The sequence below is a fragment of the Eumetopias jubatus genome, unplaced genomic scaffold, assembly GCF_037043125.1.
Source record: "Eumetopias jubatus isolate StellerSeaLion01/CBP00866 unplaced genomic scaffold, mEumJub1_p1.0 scaffold_5, whole genome shotgun sequence".
Lineage (NCBI taxonomy): Eukaryota > Metazoa > Chordata > Mammalia > Carnivora > Otariidae > Eumetopias > Eumetopias jubatus.
The window spans coordinates 101,917,679-101,944,777 of NW_028274811.1; the positions used below are offsets into that span (position 1 = coordinate 101,917,679).

Genomic DNA, 27,099 nt, shown 5'->3' on the forward strand with positions numbered 1-27,099 from the left:
ATTGAATTCTAACAGAAAAATGATTGCTATAAAGAAGAACTGACAACGGGTGCTATTTTAGAAAAATAAGGACTCAGGATGAGTACATGAAGGTGGAGCTCAACTCATCATGTCTGAAGTCTGGGACAACCACTTCATGTGATTATCACATACTTGAATGAAGCCACAGTCATAGGTTCAACCTCCATGTAAGTCATTCATTTGTTCTTTCAATTTTTAAAAATTAATCTTCAGTACTTTTTTCTTTTTCTTTTCTTTTTCTTTCTTTTTTTTTTTTTTTTTTTTTTTTTTACCAGAGCATAGAATACAACATTCTAAACACCAGTCAGGTATGAATCCTGTCCTTGCCTGTCATGTCTTCAAGTGGAATTGTGGCTGGGTCAAAGCTAACTCATTCCCAAACCTGGGAAAAAATATACAAACTCTAATTATGCCCTAGTAGGCCCATTTCTGTGCATAAACATAGGGCTTAAGTATTGTTTTAAAAGAAGTATGGACTTTGGCTATTTTCGTTCATTATCAAAAATTTATTTTAGGCAAAGGTCTTTGGATCCTTCTGTTAATTTTCACAAGACCAAATAACATTTGACAATACCGATGTGAAAAGATGAATCACTGGTTGCAGCTGGCTCAAAGAGATTCACAGAAGCATATGCAGCCAGTTCACTTCAAAACATATCTGTTGAGCACCAACTATGTGCCAGGCACTATATAAGGTGCTGAGGACCCAAAGAGGAAATTACAAGGATTCTGCCCACAAGGCACTCACAATCACTAGAAGCAGATCTTGAGATGGAGAATAAATTCTGTTATAATCTATCGTCCTAAAGGAAGATAAAATAGCTGCAAGCACATATAATTACTTTATACTCTATGAAATTGGGCATATTTAGAAGTGGCAAATGTCAATTATTCAGTCTGTATTTTACTTAAAGTGTTTTAATATGTCCTATATGGAAAAAAAAAATAAGCTGTTTGAATCTTCATGCGTGAGGGAGATGGTAGAGAAAATTCCTCCCTCCAATTCCAAACCCAAACCCTTATAATTACATTCATGATTCTTTTACAGCCCAAAGACACAGAATAAAAGACAATGCTTTATGATGTTAACTTCATTCCATTTATTTTGGTTCTAAAGAGATGCATGCATTAAACTTGAAGCATTCTACGTTACTGAAATATTTACATCATTGTACATGTGATGTGGAGGAAATTTTCTTCCTATCTTGGGATAGAGGTGTAATAGATTTCTAGTCTAGGCTCTTATATTTAAAGTGACTTGTGATTTTTCTCAAATGAGGGAGATATCCTACTGGGACCAAATTTATTACAACCTGCCCCCAAATGAACATAGGGTACAGTTTTGGACCTTTTGCATCTAATTGTATTTTGAATTGATTAAGGACACCACCACTATAAGTAGTCACAGCTTCCACTATTTCAATCATTGTAGCTGAAAAAGATCTTGTTTGGTTTCAGTGTTCTTGCTCTAATTTCACTTTGCCTTGCAGGTTTGAAACACAGCAAACATTAAAGTTCAAATTACACTTACCACAGGAGAGTTGGGCAAACAATAGGACATTAATACAATTTAGCAGGTTAGAACTTAGAAACAAACAAATTCAAAATTATCATAAACCACACAGGGGATTATTTAAGTGGACTTAGAAAGGACATCTTCTCTCCATGAGATTTAGTGAATAAGACCCACATCAATAAAACCCATACCTCTTTCACAGGTAAAGGTAGGAAACCCAATAAACCAGATTGAACAAGCAGAATGCAGTGGGGAAGAAGATCCGTGCATACGAGTCCATTTTGGCAATACGAATATGTATCCTTCCATGTCTCCAAGCTCCTGTTCGACAGTCTTCAAAACAGCAGAAGAAACTGGCACAGTCCTTGCCGTCCAGACACTCATACCCATATTCTTCATCTCTCTCTTGAAGGTGAGTGGCATTGTTCATTTGAATGGTTGCTGATCTTGGGCGAATATCAATGGTAGGGGCCTGAGACAAGGGTAGGGAAGAAGAGTTAGTTATACTTCATAAATCCTAGACTAGGTCTCCACAATGTCACCAAGGTGAATGATGAATCTGAAAATGAGTACTCAGGAATTGCTATGAAATCGTGATCTACAATGGTAAAATTGAACTTAGAAGGATAGCACATTTGCAGATTTCAAATTTTGAGCTTAAGCAGTGCAGCTGAAAATAATACCATCAAGCTAATAGCTATAGCAAGAAGATTGAACACCAAAAGAACTCAAAGTTTAAAGATTTAAATCAAACAACTACATGGAATTTTATTCTAGTAAATATTAGATGTGAGGTTGGTTACATGAAGGCATTTAATGGTGTTGCATGTGAGTAGAACAGAGAAATAAAATGCATCAATTTTGAACTCAAATTTTTTGTCATGCTTACCTATAGGCAAATAGTAAACCCCATTACACTGAGCAAATGTACTAAACACTATTAAAAAGAAAATGTTAATATATATATAAATATAAGAGTTTTCTGAGTTTATACCACAAATGATATGGCTTATGTTTTAAAGAAATATAGTGTTTCGTCTACCATTCAGCATCTAGAAGCTTCAGAATGTTGGCAATGTTTACCTAATGTGAGTGAAAATTCAGAAAAAAAACGCTACCACCTTTCAGCAATGTTTATCTAATGTGAGTGAAAATTCAGGAAAAAAATGCTACCGCCTTTTTACTATTTGAGAAGAAACTAATACCAATTAATTGAATAATTTAATCTTTGCTGCCCTATTAATTGTGAAAGTACTATAAATCACAATGATTAATTTAATTTGGAGGAGTTAATTTTAGGATATTATAAATATGAACCCTAGTGTCTCTGAGTAAGTTATCAGAAAACATTGCATTATTGCATGAGAGAGCCAAAAGGCCCCTGGATTATCCTAAATGGAAGGGATGGGTGTTTTAACTTAAAGCATTTCAAAGATAAGAATTGATAGGTTCAAAATTCTGAACGGAGATTATAAAAAGTTACTTATCAAAAAGCAATCCTGTTTTGAATTAGGATTTACTGAGTTACATTTTAAGAGCATTTATAGTATATATGGTAGATGCAGTCAATGAATTTTATCTGAGAAGGGAGGGTAAGGTTTGACTTTGATGTTTAAAGAAACCCTCTTTTCTAATGATATGTCCTAGAACTTATAGCTTTATAGGGTCAAACCTCTGCAAATTAGTGTAGGGTTGATGACTCAACTCTAGAAATCTGTAGAACTTTCTTCATCTCAAAGGTCTTACCTCTCGCAGAATGCTTAAATATCTACTCACTAAAAAAACAACAAAAAAAATCGAAACACCATGTAAGCGTTAATAATTAAATTCAGCAGTTGCATGCAGTGAATTTTCATTCCAAAAACATTATACCTTGAAGGAAAACATCCGAAGAAGCTTTGGGTTTGTAGACAGAAAAGAGAATTGCATTTTTTTTTTAATTAAAAGAAGAAAAAAAAAAGAAAAAGACAAAATAAGAGAAATTAAAAATACATTTTAAAAACATAGTAAAATGAACTGAAATTATAAACACAGAAGGACAATTCTGGGCTTGAAATAAAGTATATGCCTAAATTTGGAAAAGGGAATTTGGGGATTTCAATAAATTAATCCACAATTATCTAACTGCAAAAGCCAGTGTTGTGAGGAAGCTTTCCACTGCCTGGTTTCCCTGTATAAAAGTACTGTGATTTTATTTTCTAATTAACATCAAGGAGGCCTTACTAGGTAAGTCTTAACACAATGAACCAAAGGGCATATTTAATGGAAAAATGAAATTTCAGCTTCTCATTCACAGCTTAGGCTCTTTCTAGTTGTGATAAATCATCTAATTGGCTTACAAGAGGGAAATCCATAAAATTTTCAGGTAATTTGATTTTTTCAGTTTCTTTAATCCCCTCTGCAATGATACAGCTGTTAGAAAGGGCATAAGAGCTTTTTTTGAAGGACTCTTGTTTAAAAGTTCACCCTCACATCCTTGTTAATGCTGGCATGTAATAATGCTGAGTGTCATAGAACCCTCTTCTTTCTTGGGGAAAAATGTAATGGAAAGTGAAGGATGGGGAAAAATAATAATTAAAAAAACAGTAAGGAAAATAAAATAAGGATAGAAAAAATGCAAAGATAGGCAAACAGGAAAGGAAAGGACTGCATAAAGCATAGTGGATATTTGGAAAATTAAGAATTAGCATTTCTTTTTGTATTAATCATCAAGAATAATGATTTTTTTTCTTTACCTGTTACAGAGTCTTACATTCAGATAAATATATGCCATTTGTAGAAGTTGACTAGCGTTCCTGGAGATCCATCAGGATTCAACCTAGAATCAGCTGTATTTCCTCATTAAAATGTAGCTCCCCCAGAGTTGGTGGGTCAGAGAGCTAGCCAATATCAAGGCCCTCGTGGCCTTTATGACAGACCAGGAAAGTATGAATTCAGGAAGCTAGGGTGACTTCCTTTGCCCCTGTCTTAGAAGGGAATGGACCTTAACTTCAATGGGGCTTCCTACAAGCCAGACAGCCACTATACTCAGGTGCATAAATGAGTAGCTACTTGCTCTCTTCAACATCCATACTAAAGGATAATTATATTAGGCTTGTATATTTGTGCCTTATCATCTCTATTTAAAGTTTGGTGGCAAGGTGAAGTCATCCTACCTTTTTCCAAATCATTGAAATCAATCCAGGTTCTTAACTGTATAAATCATCAACATCAACCATCATCATCAACTATTAATGGTAAGGACTTTCATGTGTAAGGCACCATGTAATGCTTTTTACCTTCATTACCACAGCAGCCCTTTAAGTTACGTATTACTCATTTTATATATGAGAAAACAAAGACACAGGGAGGCTAAGTAACTTGCCTAAACAATAGATGATCCATTTCATTTAAAAACAAAATGATACATTTTAAGTATAAAACCAATCGTAGTCTTCTGGTGGTAAAACACACACAATTACTTGCAAAAATGTGGTAAACTTTGAAACTTCAAGAACATTCAGGCTTCCTAATGGAAAGCCTTGAATGAAAATGTTAATTTAAAACATCAATAATTTAAGAATGTTATAGTAGGGAGCAGAAAGATGACAATCAATGAAACCTAGAATAACAGCAACTAGAAAATAAATGCATGTCTCAGAAACGTTTATAATCCCTATGAAATGAAGAGAATAAGAGTCTGCCTTAGTGAATCAGGTCTCTCCCAAGTAAAAATTCTTATGGCCTGGTCAAAATCATACATTCTCTTTTCGTTTTGGAGCCCAAAGTGTTGAGGCTTAGCCTGCAGACAGGCTAAGACCAAGCCAAAACAAAATCAGGTGGCCTTCTACATAAAAATTTCAGTGATCCCAATGGGAAATGATACATACAGGGTTTTTCTTCTTTTTGTCTTTATCCTTGCTTGGTTTCCGGTTGCTGACAAAATAATGCAAGGTGCCATATTCCACCAAAGCAGAGAAGACAAAGATGAAGCAAACAGATACAAAGAGATCCATTGCTGTAACATAGGAGACCTTGGGGAGTGACTTCCGGGCAATGGTGCTGAGGGTGGTCATTGTCAGGACAGTGGTGATACCTGAAGAAAGGTACAGTAAAACAGATCATGTGACCTCATCAGCAAGTTGGGTAACTGAGTCACTACTGAGACCAAATTTGTTTTGTGACTTCTGATAAGCAACCTCAGTAATGGGGAAGGAAGCATAACTGTAACCCATTCACTCTGCCCACAAATATTTATTGCCTGCTTACCAAGTATCAGTTACTATGACAAACACTGAGTATATGCTGAAAACTAAGACATGTTCCCTGACCTTATGTGCCTTATATTTTAGTGACAGAGAACACTATAAATCAAGGGGGCAAAGGAAAGTATAAATACAAATTATGGTTTATGTGATGAAGAACAGCAGGGATGGTGAAAACCTAATTAGATGGAATACTGAGGAAAGACATCTTTGAGGTGGTGATATTTAAGGAGAAGTTTAAAAAGTTAGAAGACACCAACTTCTGACTAATTGCAGAGTAAATAAAGAAAGATACTGAGGAAGGGACACATTATCTTTTTAAAAAAAATTAGAATACCTAGCACCTGGGGAGAGGCAAGGGTATCAAAGTGATGCTGAGATAACAGAAGTTATATCATGCAGAGCATGCAAAGGAGTTTACACTTTATTTAAAGTACAAGGAGAATCCATTAAGGGTATCAAATAGAGGAAATGAGCTATGTGACATGTTCTGATTAATGAATTTTTTAAAAACTATTATAGAGAGAGAAGATGGTGTGGTAGAAGGATCCTGAGCTCACCATCCCCATGGATATACCAAGGTGTAACAACTACATATATTGCAACTCATTCTGAAAATGACCTGAAGATTGGCAGAACATATTCTATAACAGCTAAAGTCATAAAAAGAAAGCCACATCAAGAAGGGAGAAGGGTAGGAGGGAAGAGGTATGGTTAGGAAACAAACTACTGTTGTGACTACCCAGAAGTGGGAGGGATAGGACAAGCATGGAGGAACAAGGGGATGAGCACCCCCAACCCTGGGTGCCTGCACTGAGATGAGCCCCCATAATGTCTGGCTTTAAAAATCAGCAGGGCTTAACTCCAGGAGAGAAGGTCAGAGGAAACCAAGTCGCCACTTTTAATTAAAGAGCCAGCATGCTATATTACTCACCATGTATTCCAGCACAGAAGAACCAGTTTGATAAGTGCCTGGGTTATAAGAAGGAGATTTATTGACCGATTTTTGAACAGGTGTCAGAGGGGCAAGAATCTGCAGAAGCTTTCTCCAGGAACGGATGTGCTGATGGGCACTATTTTTCTTACCCTACTTCAGCCTGGATGGCTATATGCTTGCAAAAGCCAGTTCTGAAACTCTACTTGCTAGCAGCACTTGCCCCACCCCATCATTCCTCAACAGATCCATCTTTCTTACATAATCCACCCTCTCCAGCCCCCTCCAAAGTGACTCCTGTCCTGCCATAACTGGCCAGGTAACTTCAGTTAGAAACAGCAGCCCCTCAAAGAGACTACTGCCCACCTGGCAGGCGGCCCTTGCCAGAATCACTGTCCCTCCAAAGCAAACCCTGCCCTAGGGACTGGGGACCTAGCCCCACACACCAGCATGCCCATAGTAGCTGTAACCAGGCCTCTCAGCTCACTGTACTAGGGGCAGACCCTACCCACCACTGTGCCCACAGCAGTCACTGCCACAACAGGACAGTCCACACAGACTACACAAGGGACATCCCTGGAGCACCTGGTTCTGGTGACCAGGAGGGCATTGTACAACAGGGCACCACAGGATGCCTTCAACATAAGGCCACTACTTTCAAGATCAGGAGATGTAGCTGACCTACCTGATAAATAAAAACAGAGAGACAAAATGAGGAGACATAGGAGTATGTTCCAACAAACAAACAAAAAAAAAAGACAAAACCACAGAGAAAGAACTAAACAAAATGGAAATAAGCAAGCTACCTGACAAAGAGTTGAAAGTAATGGTCACAGAGATACTAACAGAACTTGAGAGGTGAGTGAATGAACTCAGAAGAAACAGAAAAAAATAAAGAACCAGTCAGAACCAAAAATATAAAAACTAAAAAATACACTAGAGGGAATAAACAGAAGATTAGAGGATGCAGAAGAATGGATGAGTGAGCTGGAAGACAGGGTAACGGAAAGCACCCACACTGAATGGCAGAAAGAAAAAAGAATTTTAAAAAACGAGAATAGGTTAAGGGATTTCTGAGACCACATCAGTATAGGAGATGAGAGAAAGAAGAGGGCAAAAACTTACATGAAGAAATGATAGTTAAAAACATCCCTAATCTGGAAAAGAAAACAGACATCCAGGTCAGAAAGCCCCTAACAAGTTAAACCCGAGGAGGTCCACACTAAGATTTAAAGATAAATAAACAATCTTAAAAGCAGCAGGAGAGGGACCAACAATTACATAAAAGGAAAAACCCTCTAGGGCTATCAGCTGATTTTTTTTTTTTTTTTTTTTTTTTTTTTTTACAGCAGAGACTTTGCAGGCCAGAAGGGAGTTGTAAGATATTCAAAGTGCTAAAAGGAAAGAACCTACAAGCAAAAATGCTCCACCTGTCAAGGCTATCATTCAGAATTGAAAGAGAGAAAAAGTTTCCCAGACAAACAAAAGTTACAGAAGTTCATCACCACTTAACTGGCCTTACAAGAAATGTGAAAGGGACTTCAAGTGGAAAATAAAAGGTCATAACTAGAAATAAGAAAATTATGGCAGGAAAAAATCTCAATGGTAAAAGCAAACATACATTAATGGTAGCAAATTAATCACTTATTTAGCTAGTATGAAGGCTAAAATGCAAAATTAGTATAATTGATTATAGCTACAAAAATAGTCAAGGAATACATAAAATAAAAAGATTAAAATATGGCATCATATACATAAACATGGAGAGTAAAAATTTAGTGCTTTTAGAATATGTTTGAACTTAAGCAACCACCAACTTAATATAGATGGCTATATACTTAGGATATTATATATGAACCACATGATAACCACAAACCAAAAAATTATAATACATACCCCCCCAAAATAAAGTGAGAATAATTGAAGTATAACACTAAAGAGAGTCCTCAAACTATAAGGGAAGAGAGCAAAAGAATATAGGAAGAAAAAAGAACTATAAAACAACCAGAAAACAATTTTTAAAATGGCAATAAATACATATCTATTGATAATTACCTTATAAATGGACTAAATGCTTCAATCAATAGACATAGAGTGAGTGAATAGATTAAAAAGAAACACAAGACCCATCTATATGCTGCCCTGCAAGAGAATACTTCAGACCTAAAGACACATACAGACTGAAAGTAAAGGGATGGAAAAATATATTCCATGCAAATGAAAGTGAGAAAAAAAGCTGGGTAGCAATACTTAGACAAAATAGACTTTTTTTTTTAAGATTTTATTTATTTATTTGAGAGAGAGAGAGAGAGAGAATGAGAGATAGAGAGCACGAGAGGGAAGAGGGTCAGAGGGAGAAGCAGATTCCCTGCTGAGCAGGGAGCCCAATGTGGACTTGATCCTGGGACTCCAGGATCATGACCTGAGCCAAAGGCAGTCGCTTAACCAACTGAGCCACTCAGGCGCCCAACAAAATAGACTTTAAAGCAAAGGCTGTAACAAGACACAAAAATAATGATAAAAAAACCAATACAATAAGAAGACGTAACATTTGTAAATATCTCCACACCCAACATAGGAGCACCTAAACATATAAAGCAAATATTAACGGATAAAAAGGGAGAAATTTGTCAGTAATCCAATAATAGTAGGCAACTTTAACAGCCCATTTACACCAATGGATAGAATATCCAGACAGAAAATCAGTGGAGAAACAGTGGCTTCAAGTAACATATTAGACCAGATGGATTTCACAGATCTATACAGAAAATTCAATTTAAAACTAGCAGAATACACATCCTTCTTCAAGGGAACATGGAACATTCTCTAGGATAGAGCCCATGTTAGGCCACCAAACAAGTCTCAATAAATTTAACAAGACTGAAATCATCATTTCCAACCACAACAGTATGAAACTAGGAATCAGTTACAAGAAAAAAATTGGAAGAAACACAAAGATATGGAGTCTAAAATGCATACTACTAAAGAACAAATGGGTCAAAGAAGAAATCAAAGAGGAAATAAAAAAATATGTGGTGGGATGCTTGGGTGACTCTGTTGTTTAAGTGTCTGCCTTCAGCTTAGCTCGTGGTCCTGGGATTGAGCCCTGTGTTTTTTTTTGGGGGGGTTCCCTGCTCAATGGGAAGTCTGCTTCTCCCTCTCCCCTGCCCCACCACTCATTCTCTCTCTCTCAAATAAATAAATGAAATCTTTAAAAAATATGTGGAGACAAATGAAAATGGCTATACTATAGTTCCAGAATCTTTGGGATACAGGAAGTTTACAGCAATACAGGTCCACCTCAAGAAACAAAAGAATATCTCAAACCTAACAATCTGAAATCTAACCTTACACCTCAAGGAACTAGAAAAAGAAGAACAAAGCCTAAGGTTAGGAGGAGGAAGGAATAATAAAGATCAGTTTGGAAATAAATGAAATAGAAACTAAAAAAGAAAAGACACTAAAAGCTTGTTCTTTTAAAAGATAAAATTGATAATTCTTTAGATTTATCAATTATCAAAAATTAATCAAGAAAAAAATAAAGGACTCAAAATCAGAAATGAAAGAAGTTATAAGTGACAAGACAGAACTATAAAAAATAACAATATAGGGGCACCTGGGTGACTCAGTCATTAAACATCTGCCTTCGGCTCAGGTCATGATCCCAGGGTCCTGGGATGGAGCCCTGCATCAGGCTCCCTGCTCCGCAGGAAGCCTTCTTCTCCCTCTCCCACTCCCCCTGCTTCTCCCTGTCTCTCTCTCTGTCAAATAAATAAAATCTTTAAAAAAATATATAAAAAATTTTATGCCAACAAATTGGACAACCTAGAAGAAATGGATAAATTCATAAAACTATGCAATCATCTAAGACTGAATCAGGAAGAAATTAAAAACTGAACAGACCAATTACTAGTGATGAAAAACTCCCAATGAACAAAAGCCCAAGACCAGATGGCTTCACAGATGAATTCTACCAAACACTGAAAGAAGAGTTAATACCTATCTCTCTCAAACTACTAAAAAAATGGAACAGAAAGGATTGCTTCCAAATTCATTTTATGAGGCCAGCATTGCCCTCGTACCAAAACCAGAAAAAAGACATTACAAAGAGACAGACAATTGCAGACTAATTCATCCCTGATGAATATAGATGCAAAAATTCTCAAAATATTAGCAAACTGAATTCAACAATACATTAAAATGATCATTCAACACTATTAAGTGAGATTTATTCCAGGGATGCAAGGATGATTCAATATATGTAAATCAAACAATATTTTACACTATATTAACAAAATGAAAGATACAAATCATATGAACATCTCTATAGATGCAGAAAGGCATTGCACAGAATTCAAAATCCACTCATGATATAAGCTCTCAACAAAGGGGGTATAGAAGGAACATACCTCAACAAAATAATGGGCATATATGAAAAACCCATAGCCACCATCATACTCCAATGGTGAAAAGCTGAAAACTTTTCCTCTAAGATCAGGACAAGATAAGGAAGTCCACCCTCACCACTTTTATTCCCCATAGTATCAGAAGTCCCAGCTGCAGCAATCAGACAAAATAAATAAATAAATAAATAAATAAATAAATAAATAAATAAATAAATAACTGACATCTCAACTGGTAAGGAATAGGTAAAACTGCTACTATTTGCAGATGACATGATACAAATATATTAAAAAACCCTAAAGAATCCACCAAAGAACTACTGGAATGAATAAATGAATTCAGTGAAATTGTAGGATACAAAATCAATATACAGAAATCTGTTGTGTTTCTATATATTAAAAATGAAATAGCAGAGAGATTACGAAAACAATCCTATCTGCAATTTCATCAAAAAGAATAAAATAGGGCGCCTGGGTGGCTCAGTTGGTTAAGCAACTGCCTTCGGCTCAGGTCATGATCCTGGAGTCCCGGGATCGAGTCCCGCATCGGGCTCCCTGCTCAGCAGGGAGTCTGCTTCTCCCTCTGACCCTCTTCCCTCTCATGCTCTCTCTATCTCATTCTCTCTCTCAAATAAATAAATAAAATCTTTAAAAAAAAAAAAAAAGAATAAAATACTGAATACATTTAACCAAGGAAGTAAAAGACCTGTACTCTGAAAACGATAAGAAATGGAAGACAACACAAATAAATGGAAACAGATACCATGCTCATGATTTGGAAGAATATTGTTAAAATGTCCATATTATCCAAAGTAATCTACAGATTCAGTACAATCTCTATCAAAATACCAATAGCATTTATTGCAATCCTACAATTTGTATGGAAACATAAAAGACTCTTAATTGCCAAAGTAATCTTAAGGACAAAGCTAGAGTTATCACAATCCCATTTGAAACTATTCCAGAAAGCTATGATAATCAAAATGGTATGGTACTGGCAGAAAAACAGACACGTAAATCAATGGATCAGAATAAAAAGCCCAAAAATAAGTCCACACTTGTGTGGTAAATTAATCTACAAGAAAGGAGGCAAGAATATGCAATGGGGAAAAAAATCTCTTCAATAAATGGTGTTGGAAAAACTGGACAGCTACGTGAGAAAGAATTAAACCGGATCAGTTTCTTATATCATATACAAAAATTAACTCAAAATGGATTAAAGACCTAAATGTAAGATCTGAAACCATAAAACTCCTAAAAGAAAACAGAGCTAGTAAATTCATGGACCTTGGCCTTTGCAATATTTTTTCTGAATATGTGTCTCCAGCCAAGGAAAACATAAGCAAAAATAAATAATTGGGACTATATAAAACTAAAGAGCTTTTTGCATAGCAAAGGAAACCATCAACAAAACAAAAACACAATCTACTGAATGGAGGAAGATATTTGCAAACGACTTATCTGATAAGGGGTTAATATCCAAAATAGATAAAGAACTCCTACAACACCAAATAATAATAATAAATAACCCAATAAAAATTGGGCAGAACCCTTGAATAGACATTTTTCCAAAGAAGACTCAGAGAAATAGCCAAGAGACTCATGAAAAGATGCTCAGCATCACTCATAATTAGGGGAATGGAAATCAAAACAACAGTATCACCTCACACCTGTCAGAATGGCTAGTATCAAAAAGACGAGAAATGACAGTCATGGCAGGATGTGGAGATAAGGGAGCCCTGGTACACTGTTGTTAGAAGTGTAAATGGGTGTAGCCACTATGGAAAACAGTATGGAGGTTCTTCAAAAAGCAAAAAATGGAAATACTGTATGATCCAGTAATTCCACTTCCGGGTATTTACCTGAAGAAAACGAAAACCCAAAAACAATTCAGAAGTTACATGCACCCCTATGGTTATTGCAGTAGCATTTAGAATAGCCAAGATATAGAAGGAACCCACATGTCCACACTACATGAATGGATAAATATAATATGGTATACACACACACACACACACACACACACACACACACCACACACTGGACTATTTCTCAGCCATAAGAAAAAAATAAAAATCTTGCCTTTTGTGACAACATGGATGGCCCTAGAGGACATTATCCTAAGTAAAATAGATCAAAGTGTGCAAATGAGCAAACAACAAAAATAGATACAGACTCATGAGAGCTAACTGGTGTTTGCTTGAGGGGAGATGGATAGGGGTATAAGCAAAATAGGTGAGGGGGATTAAGAGGTACAAACTTCCAGTTATGGAATAAATAAGCCCAAGAACCATGTGGCTCTCTTGGGTCAGTAGATCTTAGTTTAGTATCAAGTTTCCTCAGTGTATTTTCTGTTATAAAATTCCCAAGAGGGGAAAGATTGGTGTTGGTTGAAATAACTGCACAAAAAAAGAGTAGCCTTTCATAGAGGAGAAGTATGATCAAGGGAACTGCAGTTATAAAGTACAATCATAGCCTCTTTCCTATATTATTATTAGGGAATAGCCCATTTCCCTTTGTAATCTGTATATTATGTGACAAAAAGGACCTCTATCTTAATGTCCTTGTGACTTCATAAGACAAGTATAGTGGTGGGACTCAATAAAAGCCCTTTTGAATGCATAAATGGAGCAATCAATGAATAGTGTATATATGATAGGTCAGATGGACTCATCCTACATCTGAAAATAGGAATCCACATTGATGGCCTGTGGGATAGAGTTTTAACTGTACATAACAACAGCTAACATTTAGTGGATCTCTTTCTTTGACCAGGTACTGCCTCAAGTACTTTATATATTATCCCACAAAATCCTCACAATGAGGATTATTACTGTTATCCTTTTTTGGCAGGTGAAAAAAACTTGAGCACAGAAAGAATAAGGAATTTGTCCAAGGTAGAAGGTGAGAAAGATGAGATACAAGCCTACAAAGTCTGGCTTAAAATGCTGTGCTCTGACCCACATTGTTATATTCCCTCTCTATGAATATGTACCTAGTATGCAGCATGAAGCACCAGACACTTGGAAGCTAGTGTATTTTCCTAATTCAGGATGATATGGACTGTGGGTCTCCCATATTGTCATGATAGAACCTTAGCAATGGTCAAGTTTCTCAACTACAAACTAGGGGTGCGGTGGGGAGGGGCATACCTCATAGTGTTCTTGTGAAGATTAAGTTAAGTAATGTTCATTAATTGTACATTCCTAGTAAAGTATCAATAAATGTAAGCTATTTATTTTAGGGAAGAACAGTCTGCTTCTCAAACTAAAAAAACTTCACTCGAGTTGTCCATGCAATAATTCATGTAGAAGTTCTTGACTATACATAATTACAGTTGGTATATTTTGGGGGGGAGAATTTATTTTTGATTACTTAAATTTGTAATTTTATTATATATAAACAAATAAACAATAGCCCCTAGGAATTCTCATCATGTATTATTCAGCTGATAATACATCACTTTTAAGGAGAGTAATTTTTTTTTTTTTAATGTTAGTCACCGTACAGTAAATCATTAGTTTTTGATGTGGTGTTCAATGACTCATTATTTGCGTATGGAGGGCACCTTGGCCTTCACTTCACATTCAGGCCTCAAGCCACACTTGACCTATGGAGGAGTGAAAATGTCATGATTTACAGTAGATAAATAAAATCTGAGATGTCTAACATGTAAGTTAAAAACTTATCTAGCAAATTGGGAAGATGTTATTTAGGCTACATGGAAGTTCATCACAGCCATGTAATGTAAAAGAAGACTCTTGAAGAACAGCTTCATGATATTTTCAGGTTTCTGGTTGGATCCCCGGGGAAGAGAACAGTGGGTGCATGGTAAGTGGTAGTTTTAACTGATCCACCTACCAACAACAAGATAGCTGGGAGTGGTTTTTAAAGTCCAGTTTTGCTAATCAAAGGATTAGGCTTACCTGGCATAGATGAAAAAATATCCATAGCTTTTATCAATTCCTCCAGTCTTGGCATCAAGTAAGCTCTTCAGGCATGCTACCTCACCTCAGATTACTCATGTGAAAAATACCACCTGGTGTTTTTATTGTTTCATCCATTGACATTTAACCATGATTAAGGTTTACCAGCTTAAGGCTTATCAGCTACCACCTGTGTGTCAAACTATATTCAAGTGTTGTAAGCCCCAAGATGACTGCTTCCCATGCTCTTGTGGTCTGAGCTCAGAAAAGAGTCTGAGCCGTATAGGTATATTTATCTCACTCATCCAACAACTTGGCTTTAACTATTCTGTGACAATGAACTTTAGGCCCACAGGTGTTTAGGGTCATCTGGTTTACTGCTTAATTGTAAACACTGGAAAAGGTAATGTGATCACATGTTAGAATCACCTGGGGATTTTTTTTTTTTAATCCTGACATGCAGGCCAAGCTCTCAAAATTTAAATAAGCATCTTTTGTGACTGGACTGAGGCAGCTATACATGTAAAGGCATCCTAGTGATATAAATGTGCAGTTGAATTTAAGAAGCACTGATCTAGAGAACTGAGAAAGCGAAGTTAACACAGAGAAACTATCTCTCCTGCCCATCTTTCCCCGTAACTGGCCTTCAATAAAGCCTCACACACAGAGCAACTCTAGGCCCCATTAGCCAAGGTGCACATAGACTATCTGCTGGGGGTGTGACCTTGTGAATGTCATTTAACCTTGCAGCACCTCTGCTTCCTTAGCCCTACAAAATGTGTTAATAATTTTTATTATCACCATAACTTCTATAAGTAGTTGTGAAGAGTAGAAAAGTCATGGGGACTATATTAAACAGGCGTGACTTATAGTCAAAGATCAACAAATAGCAGCACATACCTGTTACTTGTTCAGGGGCCTCTCTCTCATTCCTCATTCTTTAGCTCACTCACCTTGATCCCTTCTCCTACAGCAGTTTTGGCCAGTAAGGGCTCATTTAATGACTGGTTGAAATGAATTACCAAAGTGGCCTTAAGAGAGGTTTGACCAGCAGAAGTCTGGACTTCAAGAGAAGAGATTGATTTGAGATCTTTTTCTTAAAATATTTTTGGTATGGGTAGATTGGAATGTATTAATGCATTTGTTCCATCCATTCATAAGAGCATACATTACTTGAATAATCAATGAAGAACCAGCTCTGTGCCAAGCACTATACTGGGAATGAAAAAACATCTACATTCTGATGTGAGAGACAGACATGTAAGCATATAAGGCAATACAGTCTACTCACAATGACAATAGTCCTAAAGCAATAGGCTCGACATACTTTGGGTTTATTTCAGCTGGTAGAAGTAAACAAGATATTCTAAGTGTTGAATAGGACTTGTAACAATGTACCGCATATAACAGAAAAGTCCAAGCAAAATTATTTTGAAACAGATGGGAGACTAAATTAGGTTTGGAAGAGGACAAACATGCAAATGATGTCTTCTTCCCAGTAATCTCTTTTGCCCTCAGTTTTAATAACCTGGTACAGAGCATTTTGTCAGAAAATGATATATAGTTGACCCTTGAACTACGTGGGTTTGAATTACATGGGTCCACTTATCTGCAGATTTTTTCAACAAATAAAGCCCGGTACAATAAATGAATTTTCTCTTATGAGTTTTTTAATAACATTTGCTTTTCTCTTATTGTAAGAATACAGTACATGATACATGTGGCATACAATATATGTGTTACTGGTAAGGCTTCTAGGCAACAATAGGCTATTAGTTTGGGGGGAGTTAAAAGTTATACGTGGCTTATTTGACTGCTCAGGTGGAGTTAGAACCCCTAACCCCCACATATTTCAAGGCTCAACTGTAGTTGCTAACATTTCTAATGCTTTAGTATGTTTTGTGCATGTTGTGTGGAATACCTTATTTTCTTAAGTATTTTCTGTACCTAACCTAGATTAATCTAACAAAACCCTACAGAAAATGATATATGCTTCACATTTGAGGAAAATATGATTTATAGAAACTAAAGAGCATTTTCAAGCCATACTATACATGTGGGATGAAATCTAGATTTATTGGGTTTTAAAACCGGAGCTCTTAACTACTGCAATTATATTTACTCACTAGTCAAAGAGCGGGCAAGAGATGTGGTTCTAGTTTTCACATAGCTGATAAAAGAGGACTGTGATTGTATAATTCATCTTTCAACAGCTTAATTCTTAGTTAACTACTTAACATTCATGGACTTAGACTCCAATGTCCTTGTGAGTCTGTGGCTTTGTAATAATCTATTTGAAACTTCTTCCTTACATGAGAAAAAAAATGTGAAAATCTAAGTATCTCTATATATAATACATCAAGAAAGATGCAAATAATTTTAAAAGTGTATGTGTTTGAGGTGGGGAGGGGCTGTATTCCCAAAATGTCACAGGTATTTTTCCCAAAATATTTTCAATGGTTAGAGCCAATTGCTGTGTATGTACATCTTCAAATGTCATTATGATAATTATGGATGTTGGAATTAAGAGCCAGTCATGTGCTGATAAATGTGTAACAGTTGACTCTAGGGGAAAAAAAGGCGGTCCTGATTTTTAGTGTTTGCCTATTTCTATGATGTTAATACTTTCACCTTGGCTGACTTCAATCTACCAATGTGACATCTCTCAATACATCTGGAAAGAATAAACACAACCAGCTCTCATGAGCTTGTGTGAGCAGCTCTGGAAATAACTGCCCAGAGACCAAAATGCAAAATCTCCTGAAATTAGAAATTTGTTTTTTTTTTTTCCTAGTCAAACTTAAATTTATTAAGAGAATTTACTAAAGAAAGCGAATCGAGGTAATTAAGGAAAACTAGACCTGGAAAACTTTTGAACACCTTTTTTTAATATGCTAGTTTTCTTTAAAATAAAATAATGGCATTTCTATGTAATTGCTGACTCAATTAACAGCACATCAACTTAGAAAGGGGAATGAAGATTACTGATACTGGATACTTATCTTGGAACGCTAAATGAAAAAGAAATGTGTCTCACCTAAGGAAGTTCTGGCTGGAACAGCATCCTTATTGATCCAGAAAGACACCCAGGATAGGACAACAATGAGTGTGCAGGGGATGTAGGTCTGGATGGTGAAGTATCCCATCCTTCTGCTCAGGTCAAAGTAGACAGACATGACCACATAATCTCCTGGAACAGAACAGAGCATCATGCCAGCACTTATCAAACTTGGAAAGCAATTAGAATAGGGAGCCCAGATATAAACCCACGCTTATATTGTCAATCAATGACAGAGGAGGCAAGAATATACAATGAGGAAGAGACAGTCTCCAATAAATGGTGTTAGAAAAGTTGGACAGCCGTATGCCAAAGAACGAAACTGGATGACTACTTTAAACTATATAAAAAAATAAATTCAAAATGGATTAAAGACTTGAATTAAGACCTGAAACCATAAAACTCCTAGAAGAAAATATAGGCAAGAAGCTCTTCAACATCAGTCTTAGTAATATATTTTTGGACCAGTGTCAGGCAAGGGCAACAAAAGCTAAAATAAACAAATGGAATTACATCAAATTGAAAAGCTTTTGCATGGTGAAGGAAACCATCAACAAAATGAAAAGGCAACCTACTGAAATAGGAGAAGATATTTGCAATTGATGTCTTTGATAAGGGGTTAATATCCTAAATATATATATAAAGAACTTACATAACTTAATATAAAAAATCCAATTAAAAAATGAACAGAGGAACTGAAAAAAACATTTTTCCAAAGAAGACATACATATTGCCAACAGGCAAAAGAAAAGATGTTCAACATCACTGTCATCAGGGAAATGCAAATTAAAACCACAGTGATATATCACCTCATACATGCCAGATTTGCTATTATCAAAAAGACAAAAAATAACAAGTGTTGGCAAAGATGGGGAGAAAAGATAACCATCCTCATGCACTGTTGCTGAGAAAGTAAATTGGCACAGCCACGATGGGAAACACTGTGGAGGATACTCAAAAAATTATTAATAGAAATACCATACAATCCAACAATTCTACTTCTAGATGTTTACCCGAAAACAAAAACACCAATTTGAAGAGATATATGCATTCCTGTGTTCATTGCAGTATTACTTACAAATATGGAAGCCACCTAGGTGTTCCATTCATAGATAAAGATGTAATATATATATATACAATGGAATAGTACTTGGCCATAAAACAAAGAATGAAATCTTGCCACTTGTGACAACATGGATGAACCTAGAGGGTATAATGCTAAGTAAAATAGAGACAGACAAATACTGCCTTCTCTTATATGTGCAAACTAAAAAAACAAAATGGAAATAGGCTCATAAATACAGGGAACAAACTATTGATTACCAGAGTGGGGAAGGGTTGGGGGTAGGTGAAATAGGTAAAGGTGATTAAGAGCTACAAACTTCTAGTTATAAATAAGCCATAGGGATGTAGTCAATAATATCGTCATAATTTTGTATGGTAACAGATGGTAACTAGACTTATTGTGGGGATCGTTTTGTAATGTATAAAAATATTAAATCACCTGATATATACCTAAAACAAATAGGATACTCTATGTCATTTATACGTCAATAAAAAACTGCAAAGCTTTTGAAAATGAGCATATATTCAGCTCTCATGTTCACACATTTAAATTCAGAGTTCTATACGAGGGGTATGTTGAAAACTATCTTCTTCCCCTTTCAGTTAAAAAACAAAAACCCAAACTAAACGGAGTTATGATCCTTTTATAAGTAATGTGACTACCAGATGGAAGGAAACATTTTGAGTATATTGATAATATTTTCTTCTTTCAGGTGTTTCTGGAGGGTGCCTTCTCTGCCTGCTTAATATATATAATATAAAACTTCTTGTTTGGTGGGGAGGGAGAGGGACAGTGTTTCCACACCCTGCCTCTCTTACTTGCAATAAACCCTAAGGTTTGTAACAATTTCCTCCTGTTCTCAGGACCTTTCTCTATACAAGCCATAGAGGAATATACTGGTGCCTGACACTAGTAAATGCCAGTTTTACTCCATTTATAACCAAATTCCTGTGCTGAGACATTTTTCTAATGTTTTCATTGAATCATAGGGTTTTCCTTCATGGCACTTACTGCAATTCCTTTTTTTTTTTTTAAGATTTTTATTTATTTATTGAGAGAGAGAGAGAATGGTGGAGAGAGAGCATGAGAGGGAGGAAGGTCAAAGGGAGAAGCAGACTCCCTGCCGAGCAGGGAGGCCGATGCGGAACTCGATCCTGGGACTCCAGGATCATGACCTGAACCAAAGGCAGTCGCTTAACCAACTGAGCCACCCAGGCACCCACTTACTGCAATTCTTAATTTCTCATTTGTGTGGCTATTTTCTTAATCTCTCTCCTATTAGAATTAATTTATTTGCACGAGTTCACGAACAGTGCCTATTTTAGCATACCACTGCAGGACCAGTACTTAGCATCCTGTTTGGCTCCCAATAGGTATTCAGTACCATTTGTTGAATAAATGATCAAAAGAAAGAATGCATTTATAAATTTAAACATAGAGGGGAAAAAAACACAAAACTCAAAAAGATGTGTTCTGGAACATTGGGTTAAAAACAGAGTTTATGTAAATAATCCTCAGAGTAGAGTAATAAAGGAGTCAAAGAATAACCATATGGCTATGCATGAGAACAATTTAATGTGACACAATTTAATGTCTCTAATTTTTTAAAAATTCCATCTTTTTCATCTTATATGATTCGAAGTGCATTTAATTTCAGAGCATTAAAAATTTTAAATAATATATTAAAATTTTTAGATAATATACTATGGAGACATGTCCCAATTACTATATATTTATGCTTTCTTACATACTCTTAGGGAATATTAGTGTCAAAGATTATATCTGCTCTTGCAGTGTGAGATGAACATGAGACCACTTTTCAAATGTTGCTTTTTTTCTTTACTAAATTATAATTTGTCCTAAAACACATGAAGAACAAATCCAAATTCTGTGCTTTTAATTAATTATTTGGCTTTGTGCCTGTTTCTCTACTTATTTGGCTGATTTAGATTTGATTTGAAAATAAAGTACTTTAAAAGCCTCATGCACAGAAGATTGACTTAGCAGAGTGAGTTCTCACTCCTCAGTCCATTTCTTCCTTCCTACACACAAGTGTCATTCCACAGCCTTCCAAGCTGCTGAGACAGAAAACCCTCCATTGGCTACTCTTCCAAGGAGTAAAGACTCTCCCCCTAACCCTGCAGTGTTTCCTAAGTGTAGTTATAAAAACCTCTTAACACTGCCTTTGGCGAATTGATGTACTGTCACTTGTCTGAGTCAAGCTTGGTTAAGACAGTGGTAGTGACCCAGAAACTAATTAGGGAATTCAGCTTCCATTTGAACATCAGTTCCCTCTCAGAGATCATTAAGTAGCCATTAATGAGCAACTCTCCCTGAAAACTTAAAGTGGGAATTTCTTTTTGGTAGTAAGTAGGTTTTGATTAGTCTTCTGAGATTATGCTTCTCTATGTTGATTTACCTGGACTTAAGCTACTTAAAATCATGGCATTTCATAAATTAGTTTGGTCTCTGCTTTTCTTCTAGTTTACAATCTAATAGACCCAGGCTATAATTGTGGAATAAAGACACTTAATTTGAGATGATCCCTATTAATGTCTGTTTCTTTCCTGTTTCTTTGATCAGAATACTATAGGCAAATGCAAGTTCTCATACTCCAGATAGGAAAAACAGGAGAGGTTTTCTTTTTAAACAGTAATATTCAGTGGTGCTTTTTCTCCTTATTTTCAGAGTCCTTGAGAGTTTTCTGCATATTTTAAACGTGTTTAAGTGAGACTTTACAAATTATAATATTTTTAAATAAATCTAGATAATTTTAGTAACTTTTTTTTTTTTTTTTTACTTATCAGACAAGTGAATGAGAATCTACACTTTGGCATTAATGATCTGACTCCTTTAAAGGTGAACTTTAATTTTGTCTCAAGTTGACAAGATAATTTTCTCAAGTCAATACTCCACTTCCCTTTAGGTCATAATCTAAACGTCCATACCCTATTTATCCATCAATTTCTATTTGAAGGTAATAGTTTCTGAGCATCATTCATCTTTGCCAGCAAATCCAAAGCTTTTCTGCCACTAGATTATGAATTCAAACTTGGGAACAATCCATTTAAAAGCAAAGCAGCTTCACAGTGACAGCCTGATGCCTGTCTTATCTCTAAGGCCACGTCCCTTTTTGTATTTTTAAAAACTCTGGGTCAAGGAGTCTATAAAATCAAAACCCCTGAAAGTGCCACATCAGTGATTCCTAAGCCCAAAAGGTTTAAATGCCAACCAAGTCAAAAGTGGTTATTTCAGCCACTTCAAATATATTCCTTCTATTGATTTAGTCTAACAAATGATATTTAAAGTCATAGCACTTAATAAATTAGTTTGGTCCCTGTTTGTGTCTTAATTTAGAATGTCATAGACACAGGCTATGATTAAAAAGAGAAGACATATAATTTGAATAACACCCACTGAAGTCCATTCTTTCCTTATCTTTTTTAAGCTTCTCATATCTGGTTTTAGGAAGAGACTATCAATGTTAATGAATGATGATTTCCAATTTTTTTTAACTGTGGTGCAAAACTATTTCTTAAAATCTTAACCATTCCAGTGGTAGAAAAATCTTCTACCCCATGAACACCTGAAATAATGACAAGAAGTATTTTCTGATTACCTGGAATGAGAATTACCATACACAGAGACTGGGGCTGAATGGTTTGCATACATTATCTCAACATCATCAATACCTTGTCAGGTTGGCGAAAAAAAAAAAAAAAACGATTTCCCTTTGTTCCTTCACTCATGATTCTTACTCCACTTAAATATAGTTGAATAGAACTTATATTATTCTACTAGATTGACTTTAAAGACAAAATAGTGTTAGGCTCTCCTCATGCTCACAATAGTGTTAGTGTTATGCTCTTCTTTACATTCCTTTCTCTAGTCTCTTTACTTAAGTTAACAAATATTCTGAATCACTGGTATGCATACAGCCCTCTATTTTAGGAAGTATGGAGATTAAGACCTATGGATTCTCACAACTGATTCTAAATTAAATAGATTAAGAGGGAACAAGATAATTTTCTCTCTGACTACAATTCAGATAGACAGAGACATGTTGAAACAATGCATTAGATCTAACTATATCACCCCTTATTAAATACTTGAATGTGTGGTATACTTCTATGAGGTTGCTTTTGACCACAGGAAAGCAAGAGAGTTGTTGGCTACATTTGCATTTGGGGACACATAAAAAGCATAAAGGAAAAATATTTACACATTTAACATGTAAAACTTAAGGAGTGCCCGTCTGGCTTAGTAGAGCATGCAACTCTTGATCTTGGGGTTGTGAATTTGAGCCCCATACTGGGGACAGAGTTTGCTAAATCAATCAATCAATCAATCTACAGCTTTTAAAAAAGTTAAAAGAATGCTTTAGAAAATTTTAAAAGGAAAATACAACACTTAAATAATAGATCTACAAAATAAGAAATCGAAGGCCAATATCACTGATACATAAAAATTCCCATTAATCATTGAGAAAAGAAACCCAAATTTTTAATTAGGTTAAAAAAATGGATAATTGATGGATATATGAAGATTATCAACTTCAGTAGTGATCAGTGAAATGCCAAGTAAAAGAATAGTATTTCACTTTTAACCTATTACAATAGCAGGAACTACAGACAAGATGTGAACTAAGAGCTACACACTTTTGGTAGGGGTAAACATTGACTTTTTGAAAGATATTGTGGAAATATTTTTTATAAAGATTTTATTTTTTTGAGAGAGAGCATGAATGAGCATAGGGGGAGCAGCAGAGGGAGAGGAAGAAGCAGGCTCCCCAATGAGCAGGGAGCCCAACATGGGACTCGACCCGAGGACCCTGGGATCCTGATCCTGAGCCAAAGGCAGATGCTTAACCAATTAAGCTACCCAGGTGCTCCAGAAAATATCTTTTAAAAAATATTTAACTTCAAGATATCTGGAATAAACCCTGCCCCAAAAATGCTTTGTAAAAAATTGCCTTTTAATTGGCAACACACTTTTCTCCAGGTTTGCTGTGTTCCCAAAAGAATGAGTAGAATACCTAATCCTTGGGCAGAATCACAGTCCCTGAGCTTATGGAGTCTAGAGCATTATGGGTAAGTAATGACTTTCAAGTTTAATCAGTTAACTTCTACACATGCCACTCCCATGTGTTTCTGCATCCATCACCTGCCCACCATTCCCAGTGGTGTCCGAGGCCCCTACTAACTTTTCTGGAATTACATTCAGTATTCTTCCAGCAACTAGGTCCTGTGAGGTCGGAAGGGAAAACATAGCCAAACTGTAATTCTTGCCATCAAGGAGTCCTCAGGCTAAGAAGACATAGGGATATAGCATCACTACTCAGTGGCACAAGGGCTCTAACAAAAAATATACATGCTAATTTATCTTACACACCATAATAAAATGAAGTCTCTGGCAAGCACATTTCTGGAAATTCTACTTAAATAATTCCAATCTTTGAAACCTTAAAGAGATCCATGTTCCTCTTCACAGAAAGTCCAAGCCCCTTAGTCTGGCACGGGAGGCGGTCTATAATCTGAATTTAACCTAGACATTTCTCATTATTCCCTTCATGTAGACAAAGTAAATCAAATATTTTCACTTCCCATTAGTATGATTTTTCTGTCTTTATTCTTCCTGACCTCTCTCTCCCAGATTCCTCGCACATCTCCTTTTCCTCATTCCAACTTCCAAATGTCCCCAGCACCACCACAATACCACACACATATACTCTGTATGATGACTAGACTTGTGCTAAGATGGTAGTTGCCTTAAGTAAAATACAAAATTAAATAAAATTTAAAAATCTATCCCCCCATTCATCAAGCCATTTTCAAGTGCTCGGTAACTACATATGTATTATGATAGTATAGATCACAGGAAAGCTACTTCATCATAGAAAGCTCAATTGGACAGTGCTAGTTTAGACAAATCTTTCTAAAATTTACCTCTGTTTATTCCATTCCCTTCAAGTTTTTCAGTATAAAATCCATACTGCTTAGCATGTGTTTCTGGTCCATTTTACCCTTGGTCCATCCCTGCTGTATCTCACACCATTTATGATTTCCCCCTTTAATGCCCACCCAACTTGATTTACTTTCTATTCTCCTAAGAGAATAGGTACTGCTCATTCTTTTGTCTTCATTTGCCATGTTACCTCCAATTTCAGGAATACCCCCGTTCCTATGTTCATGTCACACATGTACACACTCCTCCAAACCCTTCAATAAGTGTCCATTGAAATCAGGACACACTAAAATCCTTTAATTTGTCCTTTAAGATTTTGTATAGTCTTTCCCCTGACTGCATCTCTAGCCTCATCTTAAATAGTATTTCCTCACATTCCAGCTGGTGTTATTGTGTTTCCTTAAATGTCCCCACTACTTCTTGCCTTAGGATCTTTTCACATGCTGATTTTCTTGGTTCAAAATCTAATACCCCCAGCTTTTCTTTAACTTAATTCTTTCTTCAGGTGTCAATTTATTCCATCACCAAAGAAGTCCTTAATAGATCTAATGTCTTCAGTAAAACCTCATAGTATCATATGACAGCTAGAGAGCTGATCACAATTTAAAGATTATGATTGGTGTGACTATTAGATTATAATATTCAATTGGTTCCCAAGTTCCATGAGGGAAGTAGCTATACTTAGTTAGCTATTTTAGTCTCAGCATCTAGTACAGTGCCTGGTACACAGAAGGAGCACAACAATTATTTGTTAAATGCATAAATGTTTTAGCTTAGAAAGCAATGAAGAAAACCCTGGGTGAACCCTATACCAAAAAACATTTAAGACCAAGACAGAGATCAACATGAGCTCTTGAAATATTAAAACTTCACTTTAGAAATTATTGCTTCTGGAAATATTTTTACTGGATACCTTGCTAAACTTAATCTCCAGAGATGTGAATATAAGGTCACAATGAGCTGTTAGCAATCTTAACTGCTTGCCAAGAAGAAAAAAGGGAAGGGAAATCAGCTATATCAGAGTGACCACATTATGCTTATTAAAGAATCGATTGGTGATTTGAGTTTCTCAACCAGATCCAATTAATGAGAGGGAGAACAAAGGGGCTTGGCTGCTGAAAGAGATCAGTCTTTCACCTTAAGTCTAATAGGTAGATGTGTTTTCATTTCAAAACTTCACCAGTTTTATTTCATCTGTTATTTCTCTAAGCTCATATGTTGCAAAAAACAAAATAGCAATTGGAAAAATTACAGTGAAAAATTAAAGGTGTAATTTATAATTTTTTTCTAGGCTAAATCTATCTTTTAAAGACTCCCTCTGACTTCTCCACTGAGCAAAGAGAGCATAAAACTGTGGTGAAGACCAGGAGCTGCATCAAATTAGATTTCCTAGAAGCAGAGGTAGAGTCAAGAATTCCTGCAAGGGTGAGTGACTTATTGGGGTTTAACTGTTAGAAGAAGGGGAGTGAGGGAAGGAAGCAAGACCAGGAGGTGGAAAAAAAGCTAAGTGTAAGTAGGAGAACTTCTAGTAGGTTCTGGAACAAACTGTACCACAAAGTGCCCCCTCGAGGCAAGAGCAGCCATCATTTGCACTCTGAAGGCTGTGGTGGAGTGGCCTTAATCTCCTAGTTGAGGTGGTTCTATTTTGGCCAAATGCAATTCTGTAGAGAAGGGGACAGTGGTGGGCTGTCAGCAGCCACCTCTTACAGCACCTGGAGGATGGGTACACCAGCTCAGAGAAGACGGGAAGGAGGGGTCATCAAAACGTCCACTACAGGAACACCTGGGTGGCTCAGTTGGTTAAGCATCTGCCTTCGGCTCAGGTCATGATCCCAGAGTCCTGGGATCGAGTCCCCACATTGGGCTCCTTGCTCTGTGGGGAGCCTGCTTCTCCCTCTGCCTACTCTGCTGGCCATTCCCCCTGCTTGTGTGCTTGCTCACACGCTCTCTGACAAATAAATAAATAA

General features: G+C 36.2%; 1 protein-coding gene across 5 annotated transcripts in view; it reads right to left on the reverse strand.

The window, feature by feature from the left end:
• Positions 1-1,733: 1,733 nt before the first annotated feature.
• Positions 1,734-27,099, reverse strand: part of GABRG2 (gamma-aminobutyric acid type A receptor subunit gamma2) — a 102,671-nt gene continuing 77,305 nt past the window's right edge. For 2 of the 5 annotated variants that reach the window (XM_088023684.1, XM_028106641.2), the window contains exons 7-10: positions 18,082-18,234; positions 5,407-5,612; positions 3,410-3,433; positions 1,734-2,009 (exon numbers count right to left, since the gene is read on the reverse strand). In XM_088023684.1, coding sequence (XP_087879810.1) covers positions 1,734-2,009; positions 3,410-3,433; positions 5,407-5,612; positions 18,082-18,234 — 659 coding nt within the window. The remainder of the gene's footprint in view (positions 2,010-3,409; positions 3,434-5,406; positions 5,613-18,081; positions 18,235-27,099) is intronic. The other 3 variants (XM_088023683.1, XM_088023685.1, XM_028106642.2) reach the window with 3 other exon arrangements.